At 41.3% G+C, this 18391-nt stretch overlaps 1 protein-coding gene across 2 annotated transcripts in view; it reads left to right on the top strand.

Annotated features, from left to right (window-relative positions):
* Window positions 1-18391, top strand: part of DRAM1 (DNA damage regulated autophagy modulator 1) — a 303166-nt gene that overhangs the window by 211999 nt on the left and 72776 nt on the right. For both annotated transcript variants that reach the window (XM_086919254.1, XM_086919262.1), the window contains exon 5: window positions 9569-9627. In XM_086919254.1, coding sequence (XP_086775380.1) covers window positions 9569-9627 — 59 coding nt within the window. The remainder of the gene's footprint in view (window positions 1-9568; window positions 9628-18391) is intronic.

Genomic DNA, 18391 nt, shown 5'->3' with positions numbered 1-18391 from the left:
CCCTCACTCTACCACTATACCGCCCTCACTCTACTGCCCTCCCTCTACCACTCTACTGACCTTACTCTACCACCCTCACTCTACCGCCCTCACTCTACCACCCTCACTACCACTCTACCGCCCTCATTCTGCCCTCACTCTACTGCCCTCACTCTACCACTCTACCACTCTACTGCCCTCACTACCACTCTACCGCCCTCATTCTGCCCTCACTATACCGCCCTCACTCCACCACTCTACCGCCCTCACGCCCTCACTCGACTGCCCTCACTGTACCACTCTACCGCCCTCACCCTACCGCCCTCACGCCCTCTCTACCACTCTACCGCCCTCACTTTACCACTCTACCGCCCACACGCACTCTCTACCACTCTACCGCCCACACTCTACCGCCCTCACTCTACCACTCTACCACCCTCACTCTACCACCCTCACTATACCGCACTCACTCTACCACTCTCATGCCCTCTGCTGCTCTCTTCCACCCTGCCTCCTTCTCTAACTCCCTGTTCTCTTCTCTCCGCCTGTGCTGATCTGCTGCTCTCTTCCACCCGCCTCCTTCTTTAACTCCATGTTCTCTTCTGCTGTGCTGTTATGCTGCTCTCTTCCACCCACCTCCTTCTCAAACTCCCTGTTCACTTCTCTTCTCCAGAGCTGATCTGCTGCTCTCTTCAGCCCGCCTCCTTCTCTGCCTTCCTGTTCTCTTCTCCCGTGCTGTTCTGCTGCTCTCTTCCACCCCACCTCCTTTTTTAACTCCCTGTTCTCTTCTGCTGTGCTGATCTGCTGCTCTCTTCCACCCAACTCCTTCTCTAACTCCCTGTTCTCTTCTCCTGTGCTGCTCTGCTGCTCTCATCCACCCCACCTCCTTCTTTAACTCCCTGTTTCCTTCTGTTCTCCCGTGCTGATCTGCTCTTCTCTTTCACCCGCCTCCTTCTCTAACTCCATGTTCTCTTCACCTGTGCTAATCTGCTGCTCTCTTCCACTCGCCTCCTTTTTTTAACTCCATGTTCTCTTCTCCCATGCTGATCTGCTGTTCTCTTTCACCCCACATCCTTCTCGAACTCCCTTTTCTCTTCTCCTGTGCTAATCTGCTGTTCTCTTCTACCAGCCTCTTTCTCTAACTCCCTGTTCTCTTCTCCTGTGCCAATCTGCTGTTCTCTTCCACCCGCCTCCTCCTTTAACTCCCTGTTCTCTTCTCCGGTGCTGATCTGCTGCTCTCTTCCACCCCGCCTCCTTCTTTACCTCCCTGTTCTTTTCTCCCATGCTGATCTGCTGCTCTCTTCCACCCGCCTCCTTCTTTAACTCCCTGTTCTTTTCTCCCGTGCTGATCTGCTGTTCTCTTCCACCCGCTTCTTTCTTTAACTCCCTGTTCTCTTCTCCTGTGCTGATCTGCTGCTCTCTTCCACCCCACCTCCTTCTTTAACTCCCTGTTCTCTTCTCTTCTCCTGTGCTGATCTGCTGCCCTCTTCCACCCGCCTCCTTCTTTAACTCCCTGTTCTCTTCTGCTGTGCTGATCTGCTGCTCTCTTCTACATACATCCTTCTCTAGCTGCACACACACATACATACAACCACGCACACATACAACCACACACACACCACACATACAATCTCACACACAACCACACACACACAATCACATCCAACCACCACACACCCAACCACACACATCCACACACCCAACCGCACACATCACCACACCCAACCACACACACCACCACACACCCAACCACACACCCAACCACACCCCCAACCACACCCCCAACCACACCCCCAACCACACACCCCCAACCACACACCCCCAACCACACACCCCCAACCACACACACACAACCACACACACACAACCACACACACACAACCGCACACACAACCACACACACAACTACACACAGAACAACAACCACACACGCAGCCACACATACAACACCACACACACACACACACACAACTACACCCAACCACACAACCACACACACAACCACACACACAACCACACACACAACCACACACATAACTACACACACAACCACACACACAACCACACACACACAACCACACACCCAACCACACACACAACCACACACACACACAACCACATAGACAACCACACACATCTATCTATCACCCTCTATCCATCTTTCACCCTCACTCTATCCATCTTTCGCCCTCTCTCTAGCTATCTATCGCCCTCACTCTGTCTATCTATCGCACCACCACAGCATCACTCGTCGCCACCACAACATCACTCAGCGCCACCACAGTATCAATCTGTGCAACCATTCAACAACAACTGGTTTAAATATGTTCTCTCAATGTTTCAAGATTTATTACAAATGTCACAAAAAATGTTAATATTTCACTTCTGTTCTTTGATTTTCGTCACAATAAAATACACTGAACATAATCTTCACAAAAGTTATTTACAAAAGTTTAAGCTATTGCCATTATAAATTACAATAACTTTTATTTAAAAATGTATTATTGAAAGAAATTAAAATCCATAGTTATTCGTAATATCAATACATCTAAGTCACGTAAATACAAAACACGTTGCATTACAAATGGTATAGGTGTCACATTTGCAAAAGTTAAAAGTTTTGGCATTGTAAATGACAAAGCTATTAATTTCGCTATTTTCAAAACCAACACATAAATAAAAAATTTGTCATTTACAAGACCAATAGCTCAAATTTCCTAATGCGAGACCTATTGCATTGCAAATGCTTGTTGTTGTTGCTGCTGCGGCTTTGCAGCTCTTTCTCCTTGCCCTTCATTTTGAATTCCGCTTTTTGCGTTGTTGTTGTTTCTTATCCTGGGATGGAGTGTTTGTAAACGCTCCTCCACTAAAAAATCAATATCCTCACCCAAATCTAGTATCCTGCTGGCCGCTCCTCCTTCTGATGAGCTTAATTCCGAACCTGTTGCACTAGACACACTTGTGAGCGAAACAGTGTCCGTATCTGAATCCACGTTGCCACTTGTTGGGTCACGTGTTTCCTTTGGTTTGCCTTTATGTACGACGCTCTGAGTTTGTTTTAGCTTCTTGGCTTTGTCATATTTACGTGAAAAGGTGTAAATTTGACCCTGCTCATAATCTTTAAGGTCTCTCGCAAACGTATGCACTTTTCTAATTTTAATTCTGTCTTCATGTTTGCGAAGCCTCTCACTGATTTCTTTGCGTGTAGTTTCAATCATTGCTTTGGCATCCGTGTCGGTAAAACTATCTAGCTCCTCATTCAGTTGTTTGATTTCTTCCAACAGTTTTTGTCGGTCCAGCATAGCATATTTAATCAATATTTTGACAAGATTCATAGATGCCAATAAATTACTCCCCCCCACTCCTTCAACATCGCGGGGTTGGGATTTTTGAAGATAGAGGCTAATCATATCCGGAAGTCTTGTGGCACTCGGCCAACTTCGACGTGTTTGGTGAGAGATTTGTGCTCCCACCACTTGGTAATTTCGGACTTGGTTTTATTTTCCAGCGTTTTGAGTAATTGCTTAGCATCCCGATGTGCATTGCTGAGTTCGCTGGTTGGCGGCTTGGTGCTGTTACTGCCCTGCTGTATATTGTCAAACAGTGCTTCTGCAGCATCATCGTGCTCCCTCTCCAGACTCGCTGACATGATGTTTGGTGCTTTCGAGAGGATTTACTGTGTGTACCGTCGACAGAATGACGCTACGGTCTTCTCGCCCTTTAAGCCGTTACCTTCTCACCTGGTCAATGCTGAATGGCGCCACTCGCTTTTCGAAATCCCCGTTGACTGACGGTCCTTCGACTCTCTTGAAGCTTCTGTGGATTATCACAGCTGCAGGAGGCCTCGCATAAATATTCCTCCTCGGAATTGAAATAGTTGGGAAGTTGTATAGCAAGGCCGCTTGAAGAGAAGGGGGTCCAGTCAACGGACACAACAGACTTCCGTATGATACAAGCCAGCAATCTTCACCACTGCCACAGCACCTGCGGCAAAATGAAGAGACGGACCCTGAACTCAAGGCAAGGTAAGGTAAGATTTATTTTCTACCTCTCGACAGGCGACGCGTTTCGAGCATCCAGTGCTCTTGTTCACACACCGTGCACCCAGTCAGCTTAGTTTAAATATACCTTTTTTTATGTTGCTCAGGTGTTCCACCCCACAAGTGAATCACATGGTAAGCAGTAAACATGAAAAACATTCTCTTGTTTGATCCGGTCCTATATACATTTGCACCTTCAACGTAAAAACAATTTCATCCTTAAATGCTCTAATTTATATACAGTGACTACATAAATAAAGCCATAATCAATTTTGAGTCTTGCCAAAAATATCGGAACTCCTTAATTGACATATATTTCACTGCATGAATGTGGTATCAATGCTTACTAGGAAGCATGTATTTATCATGTACTTTTACTACGTATGTAGTTTAGACAATATTCAGTATTCAGAGTCGTTTTTGTGGATTACCAATATGTTTTTGCGTTTTTCACAAAATATATACATTCTAAATAATATATATACACACCTCATGTATAGGCTTAACACTCCATATATATATATATATATATATATATATATATATCGCAAGCAAATAACTCCTTCCACTTCCACCAAAGCCTCGGCGGCGAAGAAAGAGAAGCGAACCACTTCTTTGTCAGGCAAGATGTTTTATTTCAACCTAGCAGCAGTCAACAGATGACGCGTTTCGGGCTCAGGCGCCCTTGATCACATGAAGGCTGTAAATGGTTGAAGCCATTTTAAATGATATGCCCTTCCCACCAAGGTCACGTGTTCAGCAAGTTAATGATAGACATAGCAAACAGACTGCATGATTTATATACAATCGATGAAATTTTGCTAATCCTTTGTGCCATAAAACATATGATCATGACCTCAACAACATTTCCGATTATACAGTTACAAATAACGGAAACTTATATTGTTATAAATTAGCGTCAAGAAAACTTTCTTTTGAAACCGCAATCTAATTTCAAAACAAAAACTTCATTTGGCAATTTGGAATTCCTGGATAAATCCATGTACACGTTTAAAAAAAGTGCAATAATTCATCATAGCTGCATAAATGCATATAATCACTAAATTAATTGTGACTCTGGTTAAAAGGAATGTGCAAAGAGAGTAAAGTGCATAGCAGAACTAATTATAGTATTTCCCTACAAGTATACCATGTGCAAATGATGTGTTATTTCGTGCATAAATAAAATGGTTACAAAATAAAAATGCATCTTGCAACCAAACCCAGGCTGAGACATGACACAAAGAAGATGTGCTAAGAGATGGCATCTACTTCTATTTGGGAGTCAGATCTTGTAACCTCGGAACAAGTCCAAGGTGACCACTTCTCTTATACCAATAATGCCTTCCCTCTGATCTAATGTCTCTGCCATAGTGTGAATAAGTGAGACAAGAAATTGACAGCCGTCATAAATCATATGTCAAAAAAACACTGAATATTCTTATATATACTTCGCAATTAACAATTCAAACATAATGAAAAAGTAGGATATCTGTATCAAGGCCAAAAACAAACTCTAAAATATACGGTATGCCCCACTCCGCTCAGGGCAACAATCAGAATACATAATTACAAGCATGTGTACATATCTTCGGTGTTATTCAGTCCATTTGGGCATTTGCTGTCGAAGTTAAGAATGAATTTAGTTTCCAATCTCCTAAGCAAAGCCTCTCTATTCCCTCCTCTGCGTGGTTTAGGGACGGCAGATACCACATAGTATTTTAAACAAGATAAGTTGTTTTCATGAACTTGTTTAAAGTGGCGTGCCACTGGGTAGTTGGGATCACTATGCAGAATGGCACGTAAATGTTGAAGGATTCTCTCATGTACCTGCAGTTTTGTGCTTCCGATGTAATTGAGTCCACAGGTACAAGTGAGAACGTAAACTGCAAATTCAGTTTTACAGTTATAGTTTCCCAATATCTTGTGTGGTATAGGACTGAATGGAGTACAGTATTCTGTTGTGTTTACCCCAAGCTTGCACGCACGACATGTGGAGCATCTATAGAAACCATCCTTAGGTTTTAACCAATTAGGTTTAGTTCTTACTTCAGGGCTTGTGGGGTCTAACACAGCTCCCATGTTCCTAGCTCTACTGAATGTTATAGTGGGGCAAGATGGCAGACTCATCCTCAGAACGGGGTCAGTTAGTACTATTGCCCAGTTCTTATTGATGATAGATCTAATTTTACGTTCATTCTCACTGTAAGTTGTGATTAGTCTAGGACATTGGACCTTTTCTACTGTCCCGGAGATTGCTGGTAAGTCTGATGAATCATGCGGGACAGGCTCTTCCTCTATGGGGGCTGGGAGTAAACTGGCTCTAGATCTTAAAGATGTCTTAGCTAAAGCTGATGTCAGGATCTTATCAGAATAGCCTCTAGCCTTTATGCGTCGTATGGATTCTGCAGCACAAATGTTGAATTCGACATCCGTGCTGCATATCCTTTTCAGGCGCAGCAACTCCCCATAGGGGATGCTCGCAATCAGGTGCCTGGGATGGGCACTGGAGGCATGGAGTGTGACATTGCCAGCGGTGGACTTTCTGAACAGGGTACTTTCTACTCTTCCATTGACTACATACAGTTTGACATCCAGAAATTCCAAGCTGGAATTGTCTATGTAGTGGGTAAAGTGGAGATTCAAATTATTTACATTGAGGTTTTGAATGAATTCCAATGCTTTCTCTTTACTACCTTGCCACACAATGAAAATATCATCGATATGCCTGTAGTAGTGTTTGATGTTTTCTTCAAAGATGGAAGAATAGTCCCTTTTGAGGACCTGCTCCTCCCACCAGCCAACGTGCAAGCATGCATAGCTGGGGGAGAAGCAGGCTCCCATGGCCACGCCCCTTAGTTGTTTAAACAATTCCTTTCCAAATAGAAAGAAATTGTTGTTGAGACACCAACTCATCATGCTAACTAGAGCCTTGTTGTGCTGATAGAATTTGCACGGTCTTTGGTCCAAAAAGAATTTTACAGCCGATAATCCTGCCTGGTGGTCTATACTGGTGTACAAGGACTCAATGTCTAATGAAATTGAATACATCCCATCTGACCATTGAATATTCCTAATTTTTCCCAGGAAATCACCAGTATCTTTGATGTAACTGGGCAGTGTTTTTACATGATTCTGTAGAAAAAAGTCTATGTATTGGCCCACCTGTTCCGCTGCACCCCCTATAGCGAAAATAATAGGCCTGCCAGGAATAGGAGAAACACATTTATGCACTTTTGGTATTAGATAAAGTACCGGTACAATAGGATTCTCATTGTGCATAAACTTAAACTCATCATTAGAAATAAGGCCATCACTGCGTAATTGCATCAGCAAATTCTTAAGAGAATCTGTAGCCAAATTGTATTTTTTGGTGTTAGATGGCTCATAACAGTTAATGTTATTGAGTTGGCGCTTTGCCTCCTTGATGTAGTCTTCTCGGGGCCAGATTACTAAGTTGCCGCCTTTGTCCGATTTCTTAATGATGATTTGGTTGTTCTCACTCAGTTTTTTCATCAACTTGGCATAGTCTCTTTTCCTGTGTTCAACATGCTTTCTTTGTTTGAATCTTTTAGACTGTACTTGTTTATTCAATTTCTTAATGTCTTCAACTACGCAGTCGTGGAACATATCTAACGCATCCCTTGGCATCATGGGGATGTATTTGGATTTTTTCTTGAAGGGGCTGATCCCAGCACCTTTTTGTAGCAGGTTGATGTTATTAATCCTAGTCTGAGTAGAGGGATCACAGCCAATCTCATCACTTACTGCCTCGCCAGTGTTCAAATCATGTAGGTCTAGGTAGGTTGGAATATCTGCAGCCCTAATACCTAAACTCTCCACATGATTGCTCATATCTTGCTGTAGCTCTCCGTCTTTATCTTTGGCGTTTTTCAAAGAAAAATGTTTTTTCAACTTGAGTTTTCTAACAAATCTAAAGACGTCTATTCTCGTGGAGCTATAATTAAAAGTTTGGCCAGGACAAAAGTTGAGACCTAAAGACAACAAAGTTTTTTCAGCATCAGACAAAGGCACGTTGGACAGATTGATGATGGTTCTATCTAAATCTACTTTTTCCGTGTCCAATTGCTCTTCTTTTTGTTTTTTCCTCTTTTGTTTGTTGTTTTTTCTTCTTTCTTTTCTTCGTCTGTTTTTTCTTGTGTTTTTTGCTGTTGTTTGCTGTCCTTTCTCGGTCTCAATGAACGCAGTCTCTCTGTTACTAAAAAATCCAATTCTTCTCCCATATCTAGTACAATTGCTGGTGTGGGCTTTTCTCCGCTCTATATATGGATTACCAATATGTTTTTGCGTTTTTCACAAAATATATACATTCTAAATAATATATATACACACCTCATGTATAGGCTTAACACTCCATTTACATATATATATATATAGATATAGATATATATATATCTATATCTATATATATATATATATAGTCCTTTTACGTTTCACCCCTGGTAGCGGAACACTAGGCGGGTGACTCCAAAGCTGGGGGGGTCCCTTACTTGTTACACAACAACTGAAGATACGGGAGCACACACGGGGCAATCTCTCAATTAGTTAGTGCAAAATGCATTTTCGGCATCGGCCTTCCTCAGTGCACCCAATTGATTCAACGTGCGCAGGTATGTGTGGTTTGTTTTATTCGTATTTATTGGCGGGATCGTGGACCAATCTAAAAGCGGCATCTCCGTCTTCCGGGAATTATTCAGCAAACATAAAGAACTAAAAGTCCCACAATACCTCATGGTACTCAATTTGTTCAATATAAGGTAGAATTCCTGATTAGGTATGTTTGGTTTTTCTCCGTTATGCCACTTGTCAACAAATCCCATTAATTTTCCTGCCTGTTCAAGTCTCCCTCGCCGACTGCAAGGTGCCTTTCACAGGAATTCCGTAGATGAACCGCATATGGTCGGACATCTCAGACTTGTATAGTCTGCAACTTTCTTGTTGTCGGGTCCCTGGCAGCAGCGGTTCACACTTGCCATCACAAAGTCCTTTTACGTTTCACGCCTGGTAGTGGAACACTAGGCGGGTGCCTCCAAAGCGGGGGGTGTCTCTTACTTTTTACACAACAACTGAAGATACGGGAGCAGACACGGGCCAATCTCTCAATTAGTGCAAAATGCATTTTCGGCATCCTCAGTGCATACAATTGATTCAACGTGCGCAGGTATGTGTGGTTTGTTTTATTTGTATTTATTGGCTATATATATATATAGCTACAGCCAAAATTAATAAATGGAATTACACCAAATTTGTCAGAAAGCTAGATCGTGGTCCAGAAAGTGTGCTATTCAGTCGTTGGGGAGAAATGAAGTTTAAAAAATAATTGTATATTCGTTTCAGGACTATATGTATGTGTGTGTGTGTGTGTGTGTATGTGTAGGTGTTTGTGTGTGTATACTGAATAGATCATTGTACACATTCTTATAGTATAAATATATTGTAAAAGTCTATAAAGGGATCGATTTACAAATAATAGCCATTCCATGTTCTAGTGTTTTCTGGTCCTTTAATTTCCTTGACTTTGCTTTTAGTGATTATATGTGCCGCGTTCATCTTCTTCTCGCATCGAGAATGGGAAACGGGAAAAAAGGTAGGGTGGACCTGTTGTCATCAACAGTTGCTTATTTATGTATTTTTTACATCTTTGTGTTGAAACTCAAATTTGGATTTTTTTACTTAATGTTTGTGGTGCGAAGTAAGGTTTTATTGAGGGGTAAAAATGTATGGTTTGCTTAATTAACAATAACTGACCAATTTGAAGTGCTTTCCAAGTTCATTCTCGAACCATAACTCCACTTTAAATGTATTATTTATTTAATTTAACAGACCATACCAAAAACAGGTTTTTGTGAGAATTTTGTCAATATACTTCTTCTACCTTCTACTAAAGCAATTCCTGCTGCACCGAATGCTGAGTGCAATTGAGGTTCCCTATAGCAATTGAAGGATCAGGCCTTGCCTTGTGCTATTCACAGCAGGGGTTAGGCGCAGAGCCTGCCTGATGTGCATAGCCTCCAGCTGAGTTTGGCCTCATGGGCTAGCCTTAGGTAGTCCTATACACCAGGTATCTCTGATCCGTGGCCTGTTGTGAACTGTCTTCATTAATAGTCCTTTTAACAAAGGTATTAGGTTATTGGAAAATAAATACTATGATGTTTATGAAATGTGAGGGAATAAGTAAAGATTTAAAAAAAACTCTTTTTAACACATGTGGTAGGCCTGAAAAGAAAGGTTTTTGGGTGGTTTTGTACTTATTGTTTAAAACTCTTTTTTTATTTGTTATTTTTATTTATATAATTTCTAAAACTGTAGTTGAATACGGCTACTTCATACCTGCAAAAATTGGTGATGTTTTGAAGTTGTCTTCCATCATCTGTTTTTCAATCCTGGGATTTTGTTCTCAGGAAGTAATAAATGAGTGAGTCTTCACTCGGTGTTTGGATGCACTGCGTACATTTAACTAGTTCACATTATCCAATAAACAAAGAGTTTATATAAATTGCTTCAAAAAATAGTAAGTACGTTTTTTCACCAAACTTTTTTTGCCTATGTTTGGCACATGGTTTAATTTTCAAGCAACTATTTTGAAAAAACTTTTTTGCATATTAACATCACAGTAAATTAATACTATGAAAAAATCACATTATCCCTGTAATGTGAATCAGAAGCAACCATTCTAACAATATGAACTTCACCCAATGCATTTTGGGATTATTTAATCTCTTCTTCTGGGGCCTCTGAAAAGATAATAATGATTTCCAATTACCTTTAGCAAATATTTCAAACAATCCAACAAACAGGGGTGACAACTGAAGCACCCAAGAAACACATAGACATGACAATCGTACACCCAGTGAATAACAAAGTGTGTACATCTGAAAGACAAAGAACACCAGATCAGAAAACACCAATATGTTAAAAAAAAAGCGAGAACCTTAACCCTTAAACACTATGAAACAACAGAGTAGGGTACCGATCCATACAGGTAGTTGTAGGCTTAGTCATAATGCATTGGTGTGTCAAGAATGATTTAATCCTTTCTTCAGGGGCCTCTGGAAAGATAAAAATGAATTCCAATTTACATTAGCAAATATATCAAACAATCCTAAATACAGGGGTGTCACCTGAAGCACCCAAGAAACACATAGACATAGCAATCGTACTCCCAGTGAATACCAAAGTGTGCACATCTGAAAGACAAAGAACGCCAGAACAGAAAACACGAATATGTTAAAATGAAATGAGAGCCTTCACCCTTAAACACAATGAAAAAACAGGATAGAGTACCAATCCATACAGACAGTTGTAGGCTTAGTCATCATGCAATGGTGTGCCAAGAACAGTTCAACTCATCACCACCACTCTTAAGATCAAAGGCCACTTACAGACTGGCTAAGCAACACTGTCTGCCAGTTTGTGACATCCAAAGGGCTTCCTCCAATAGAATCTGTGGTTGCAAAAATGTTATCATGATGTGTTAACAAATTGTGTTAAAGTGGAAAAGTCACTCTTACAAAGAATATTATTCGGTCCTGTGAATTCGCCCTTACCTGTGAACAACATTGTGAAATACAATTTTTCTCCACGGCCCAAGCCGTTCAGAATACGTCGTACAATAACACTATTGTAGGTCCTCACCCTGTATTTCTAAAAACAGTGAAAAACTAGTAAGCCCTTAATTATTGCGTCCTGAATCGTGAACGCTCGATGAAATCATAAAATGACCTCATAAAACAAGATGCCAGCGTTGCTGAATCGATTTTACCAACAGCTATGTCACCCAGTGGAAGTGATCTATGCAAGGAATTCGCTGAGAAAACTGCTGTGAAAAAAAGCGTAGACCCCAATGTTATGGCGGACTTTTGGATAATAATTCTAATGCATAGAGAAAGAGGCAGAAACCATCAAGGCAGATTTGTCATCCAGATGTGAACCAGAATACTGGAAAATACGGGAAAATCACATTAGAAGATTTGAACAACAAACTGGACGCATACGGTAAAGATATTCAGGAAGGTAAGTAAAGGAAATTTCGTGGAGATACAATAGATTATAAATTGAACATGATGTACACCTGGGCAGAGGTGTACGCCCGAAGGAGAATGACACAGAAACCGGCATCATCCTCTCAGGAAAGTGTGGTGTCAGATCAGGAGATGGAAATAACTAGAACTCCATTGAGTACAAATCAACAACCACCAGTGACCAGTCTACAAACATCGGCAGTACCCATCAGCGAGATTCCCACACCATCGTCTTCATCGGTTCTTTTTCATCCAGCAGTCAAGCGGCTGGATGCCCACCAGATCACAGTGCACCCAAAAAACCAGGAGAGGCAAAAGAAAAGGAACAAGACCGTCGCAATCTACAGAGCAAGACCAGGATTTGATCATTAATATTTCTTCTATGGAATTGACATCGGCACAAAGACGCATTTTAAATCAAGGCACATCTTTCGTCCCAACGTATCAAACGAATGCTTTTGAACTGGAAATATCACTATACAAATTCATGAGGAAACTGAGATTACGTCACTTTTTTACTAACTTGCTACCAGTTTCTGAGTCAACCCTAACAGATGCAGAGGGAGACATAAGGAGTCAATACAAGGAGTTTAAACCCCAAATTACATTCATGGCACTGATGTCTCATGTTTGATACATTTGAGACGATGATTAAAAAGGATATTGCCAAACTCAATTTTCAAACCAAAACTCATCGGAATTTGACTAAAACAGAGGAACTGACCATACAACAACTAGCCAACGAACAACGGCTTACATTACAAACAGCTGATCAGGGTGGTGCGTTAGTGGTAATGAACACTAGTTTCTATGAAACAAAAGTTTCAGAGCTTTTCAAAGACACCAGCACATATGTCAAATTAATCCGGATCCAACCGTTGATATCATGGCAACATTGGACCACATCTTAGATAAAGCACTAGAGATTAATTGGATTTCCATCAACACTCAGAAATTCTGAAAGTCCACCATCCTAGAAGACCCCGACTATGTATGCTGCCTAAAGTGCTCACAAATGTATACCACCCACCTTTCAGACCCATTATGTCTGGGTGTGGGTCAATTTTTAAACCAGCTGGTCAATACGTTGACTTTTTCTTTCAATCCTCTGCCAAAAATGGAAGAGCTACGTTAAAGTTACCACACACTTTTTGCAATTGATAAGCAACATTGAAATCCAAGAGTATGATCAATGGTTGCTTTGTTCTATCGATGTTACAGCTTGATACACCTCAATTCCATTGCCTGAAGGTTTGGAGGCATGTGAGTGGGCCATGCTTTAACTTCCAGAGATAGGAGCCAATAAAGTATTTGCTCTGAAGTTTTTACAATTCTGTTTACAACACAGCTATCTGGAGTGGAAGGACCTATTTTAATTTCGAATAAGCGGCCCGTCTATGAGCTTTTCGGGGGCACCAGCGTACGCTAATATCTTCATGTCAAAATTTGAACATGATCATAACTTCTCAGATGATGAATGGCAATTAAACCTAGTGTTTTATGGTAGGTTTATCGATTATATCTTTTCAATATGGAATAAGCCCTAACACCAACTACAACACAAGATTGAGGACCTGAATCAAAAGAATCCTCGCATTCAATTCACCCACAGTATAAACAAGATTTGCTTATCATTTTTAGATGTGTTGATCACAAAAGGACCCAATAATTTGGAGACAACTGTTTTTAAGAAACACAGACAGGAACAGTTTACTGTTATTTTCGAGCTTTCATCCTCCCAATCTCCTTAACAGCCTACCATTCTCACAACTGCTGAGAATGAAGCGGATTGCATCTACAGAAGAAGCCTAATCTACGGCAATTGAGAATCAGGTTATTGAGTTATACCTCAGGAGAAATCATTGTTGCTTCAGTTCCATTTTGTCTTAGTATGCTTATGTGTTCCTTTGTCAGCGCAATTTGCAATACATTTTTGGTATGTTCCACTTTATTAAAGGGACATCTGTATATCAAACTGACAATCTGCACATTTACTGTGGCGGGTTCCTGACATTGAGAGCAGTGAGAGCAGTGGTGCACAGTCCGTTTTGGATACAGTTACTTCTGCCAATGTCACATTTAGAGCAGAGGTTTCTTTTTTCAGTTGCTTGTTTTCCATGTTCCTTTATCAACATTAGAAGCTGCAGTTCTATATACTCGATCACCATTTAAATATGGTGCTGAATTGAGGATACACGTTTTGTCCTCTTTCCTTGTTGAGTATTCTTTAAAACTTCACCGGTGCACTAGTTCCGGTTTGTCCGCAGACTTTTCAGTGGGGCACTCAGAGGTGGGATAGTCTTCTGTTTTTAAGTAACAGGGTCGTTATTAACTCAGGTTGGAAGTGGTTAGGATTATTATGCAAACTTCAACGCTAACATTGGGCTGTACGCTAATTTTCACAGCGTTTTTTTCAGCGAATTCCTTGCGTAGATCACTTCCACTGGGTGACATAGCGGTTGGTTCAAATCAATACAGCAACGCTGGCATCTTCTTTTATGTGGTAATGTTATGATTTCATCGAGCGTTCACGATTCAGGACACAATAAATAAGGGCTTATTAGTTTTTCACTGTTTTTTGAAACACAAAGTGAGGACCTACAATAGTGTTATTGTACGACGTATTCTGAACGGCTTGATCCGGGGAGAAACATTGTATTTCACAGTGTTGTTCACGGGTAAGGGCGATTTAACAGAACCCAATAATATTCATTTTAAGTGTGGCTTTATCCACTTTAACACATTTTTTTTATACATCTTGATAATGTTTTAACATCCACAGATTGTATTGGAGGAAGCCCTTTGGTTGTCACAAACTGGCAGACAGTGTTGTTGAGCCATTCTGTAAGTGGCCTTTGATCTTGAGAGTGGTGGTGATGGGTTGAACCAACATATTGGTGTTTTCTGGTCTGACATTCTTTGTCTTTCAGATGTGCACACTTTGATATTCAACTGGAGTATGATTGCCATATCTATGTGTTTCTTGGGTGCTTCAGTTGACACTCCTGCCTGTTGGATTGTTTGAAATATTTGCTACAGGTATTTGGAATTCATTATTATCTTTTCAGAGGCCCCTGAAGAAGGGATGAAATAATCCGGAAATGCATTGGGCGAAATTTATCTTTTTGTTAGAATGGCTGCTTCTGATTCACGTTACAGGGATAATGTAATTTTTTAATTGTATTCATTTACTGTGATATTAATATGCAAAATAGTTTTTTCAAAATAGTTGCTTGGAAATTAAACCATATGCCAAACATGGACAAAAAAAGTTTGGTGAAGAAAGTTACGTAGTATTTTTTGAAGCAATTCATATAAACTGTTTGGCAACCCTACAACTAGTATGCATGCAAATTAGATGAGTATGTTTATTTTTAGAGAACAACGCAAATACATTTTGTTCTCAGGGACACATATTGCTTTAATAATGTGTGCAGGACTATTTGAGGATACTAATGTGATATTGTTCTCATATCTCTCCTGCACCGCCTTGAAGGAAAATTCTAGACATCTGCCATTTCTTCATATTATTTCTGACGCTGCTCTTCTGGCTTCTCCTCTGCAATTCTAGTTCACATCTTTTGTACACAAGGGCCTTCTCATGGCTGACAATCCAAATCAATATGTCCCAGGCTCAACTCTTGATCACAAAGTTTGCACATCACATTTTTATAGTTGTCTTTCTCTTGGGGATTAAAACATTCTCAGATGTTTATTTTGTAAGCAGTAGTCTCCTTAGTACTTTATCACATTCTCTTCTGGTTCAGCAGCTTCTGTGTAGCCAGAGTTTGTGACGGCTCCCCGCTCACCTGCACAAAAAATTCCTCTCCTAGCTTAGTACGAGAAGCCATATTATTGTGCAGTTTGCTTCAACTCAATACTGAGAAGTGTGTGCTTCTGAGCAGTTACAAAGTTACAAAGATTTGATGAAGGTATTTTTTCTGAGGAGCATGAACTATTTTCAAGAACAGGAAGGTTATTTAAATTCATCTATTTGGATCCCTGCAGACCCAAAACTGAGCCCAGAAGCTATGAACATGAACTTCTGCCTCCACCTGTGATGTTTTTGATGGGGCATTTCATCTCTGTGATTTTGGACCTTTAGTTTTTGGCTCTGAGAATCCTAAGCATTTTGACTAATAAAGTCTGATTTCAGCATAAAAGAATCCGTAATCATCAATATGGCCCTAGGCATCAGGTAACTCATTTTCTGTATGATTTAAGCCAACAGATTGAACCCCAAGCTCGTAGACCTAAAACAGAAAGCAATATCTCCACTAAATATGATTGTGAGGTGAGTATTCCTGTTGCAAGTTCACAAGATTGAGGTCCGACTCTGCAATCATAACTCTTAAAGAAGAAAAAACATTTTAATTTACGTGAATGGATAAATTGCTCATTATATTTGCCAGGCGATTCCTAGGCTCAGTTTGATGATTACAGGATGAACTCAGACTTTACCAAAGTTCAGGGCTATCATTTAATGCAGCATCTGGGTTAAGACTGGGTTCAGTGTCTCACCCAGTCATTGCCTGGACCAAGGGAGATCGGGGAAATTAGGCCTGAATCTGGGAACAATTTAAAAACTCGCTTGTTGATCTATTTCCCAAGCAGCAATGAAATATCGACTTTAACAGGCAAAAATATATTCAGTTTGAAGAGAAATCAAGCATGAATGAAATATCGACTTTAGTTTAACCCTTGCAGAAGTATGAATCTCATATTATATGAAGGATGACATCCTAGGATTTTACTCCATTTGTGAAGCGGTTAGGCAACCTGAACAACTGCCATTAATACTTTTAGCAAAACTACTTATCTGCCACAGCCCAGCTTTTTTTGGGATTTAAATGATATTTAATTCAAATAAATGAAATTGATATTGTAAGTGAAGGAAGGTAGGATTCTTCTGCATGGTTACCCCCAATTTTTGCCTGGTGTTGCTATGTTTTTCTGACAAGTCTGACTGGGATTCTGCTAATCAGGACCCCAATCTCTGTGCTTCTTCGGTAAATTGGACATGGTGAGTACTTAGGTACACTCCAGATTGACTACTGGTGTACCCTGTACGTTCTGGTAAGTCTCTAGTGTAAGGTACTAAGGTACCCAGGACATAGGTACACCAGAGGTCTCCCATAGGCTAAAGAATGCATTATGCCACCAATGAGAGACCACTCAAATTGTGACTACAGGCCTGCCACTTATGACAGATATAAGCTTCCTTATATCTGATGTCACTGCACTTAAAACCTGTAAGTCATCCCTAGGGCAGGCCTTTCAATCCTGAACGAAGGATGCTCGGTTCTAAGTGTGAGGGTGCCTAGCATGAATAGGACACCCTTACAACCTTCGTAGTCTATTCTCCCGAGTTGTAAGTGCATCAGCCTATAGATACTTAGATTTTAGAGCATCTCTAAAATGGCTGTAACCAACGCTCTCATGTTTGGTATCAAACATGTCGATGTGGGGTATAATTCCATGCACTGTAAAGCTCCTCTGGGAGGCCCTCAGTGCTCAAAGTACCTGTCTTCTAGACCTGGGCAGCAAACCACGGCTGCTGCTGACCAGAGACACGATTCTGCCCTCCTGCTGCTGTGCCAAGCTTGAGAAGAGGGAGGCAGTACAATAGGTATCCTGTCACAGGGAGGTGTGACCACCTCTCAGACATGACTTAGCGTATTGGGACAGGGTGGGGCACTTTCCATCACCACTTAGACTGCTTGAAGAGTAAATTGGTGCCCTCTTTGGATATTCCAGTCCTGCTCTGGCAAGAAACTGGACAAAGGACAAGGAAGTATCCTCCCCACTGTCCAGCCCCTCCTCTGGTAGGGACCCCTGAATTGTTCCAACCCTTTCCTTAGGGTACTTAAGGGCTTACCTGTGGGTGGGTCCCTAGATTCACCATGGAACAAGATTCAGATCACATACCACTTCAACTTGAGCCGTCTAGGCACTCTGAACCTCGCTGGGCTTCGCATTAGGAACCGAGACTGCAACTGGGAAGACTCCTGCTGCTCCTGGTCTCATTGTCCTGCAAGGCTGCTGCAACGTCTGTGCCTGTGCCCCATACAGGGTCTTCACAGGGCCTGTGGACATCCAAGACACCCTAAGGAATCACCATTGGAGTGAAGCAGTCACTCCCCTGCATCTGCAGGCCCCGCAACACAGCATACCAGTCTGCTGATCCTGGGCTCCCACGGACCCCAAAAGACTCATGTACACAGGTGGTGGTTCTGCATCTCCGTCAAGGGCTGCACAGTCTTCTCACTGAGTTTGAGGCATATTCTATGCTATTTTTGTATTCTATTGACAAAGTATTATGTGTATTGT

This window comes from Lissotriton vulgaris, chromosome 1_1, assembly GCF_964263255.1.
Source record: "Lissotriton vulgaris chromosome 1_1, aLisVul1.2, whole genome shotgun sequence".
Lineage (NCBI taxonomy): Eukaryota > Metazoa > Chordata > Amphibia > Caudata > Salamandridae > Lissotriton > Lissotriton vulgaris.
The sequence above is the reverse complement of the archived record's forward strand: the minus strand, read 5'-3'. Positions and strand labels throughout refer to the sequence as shown.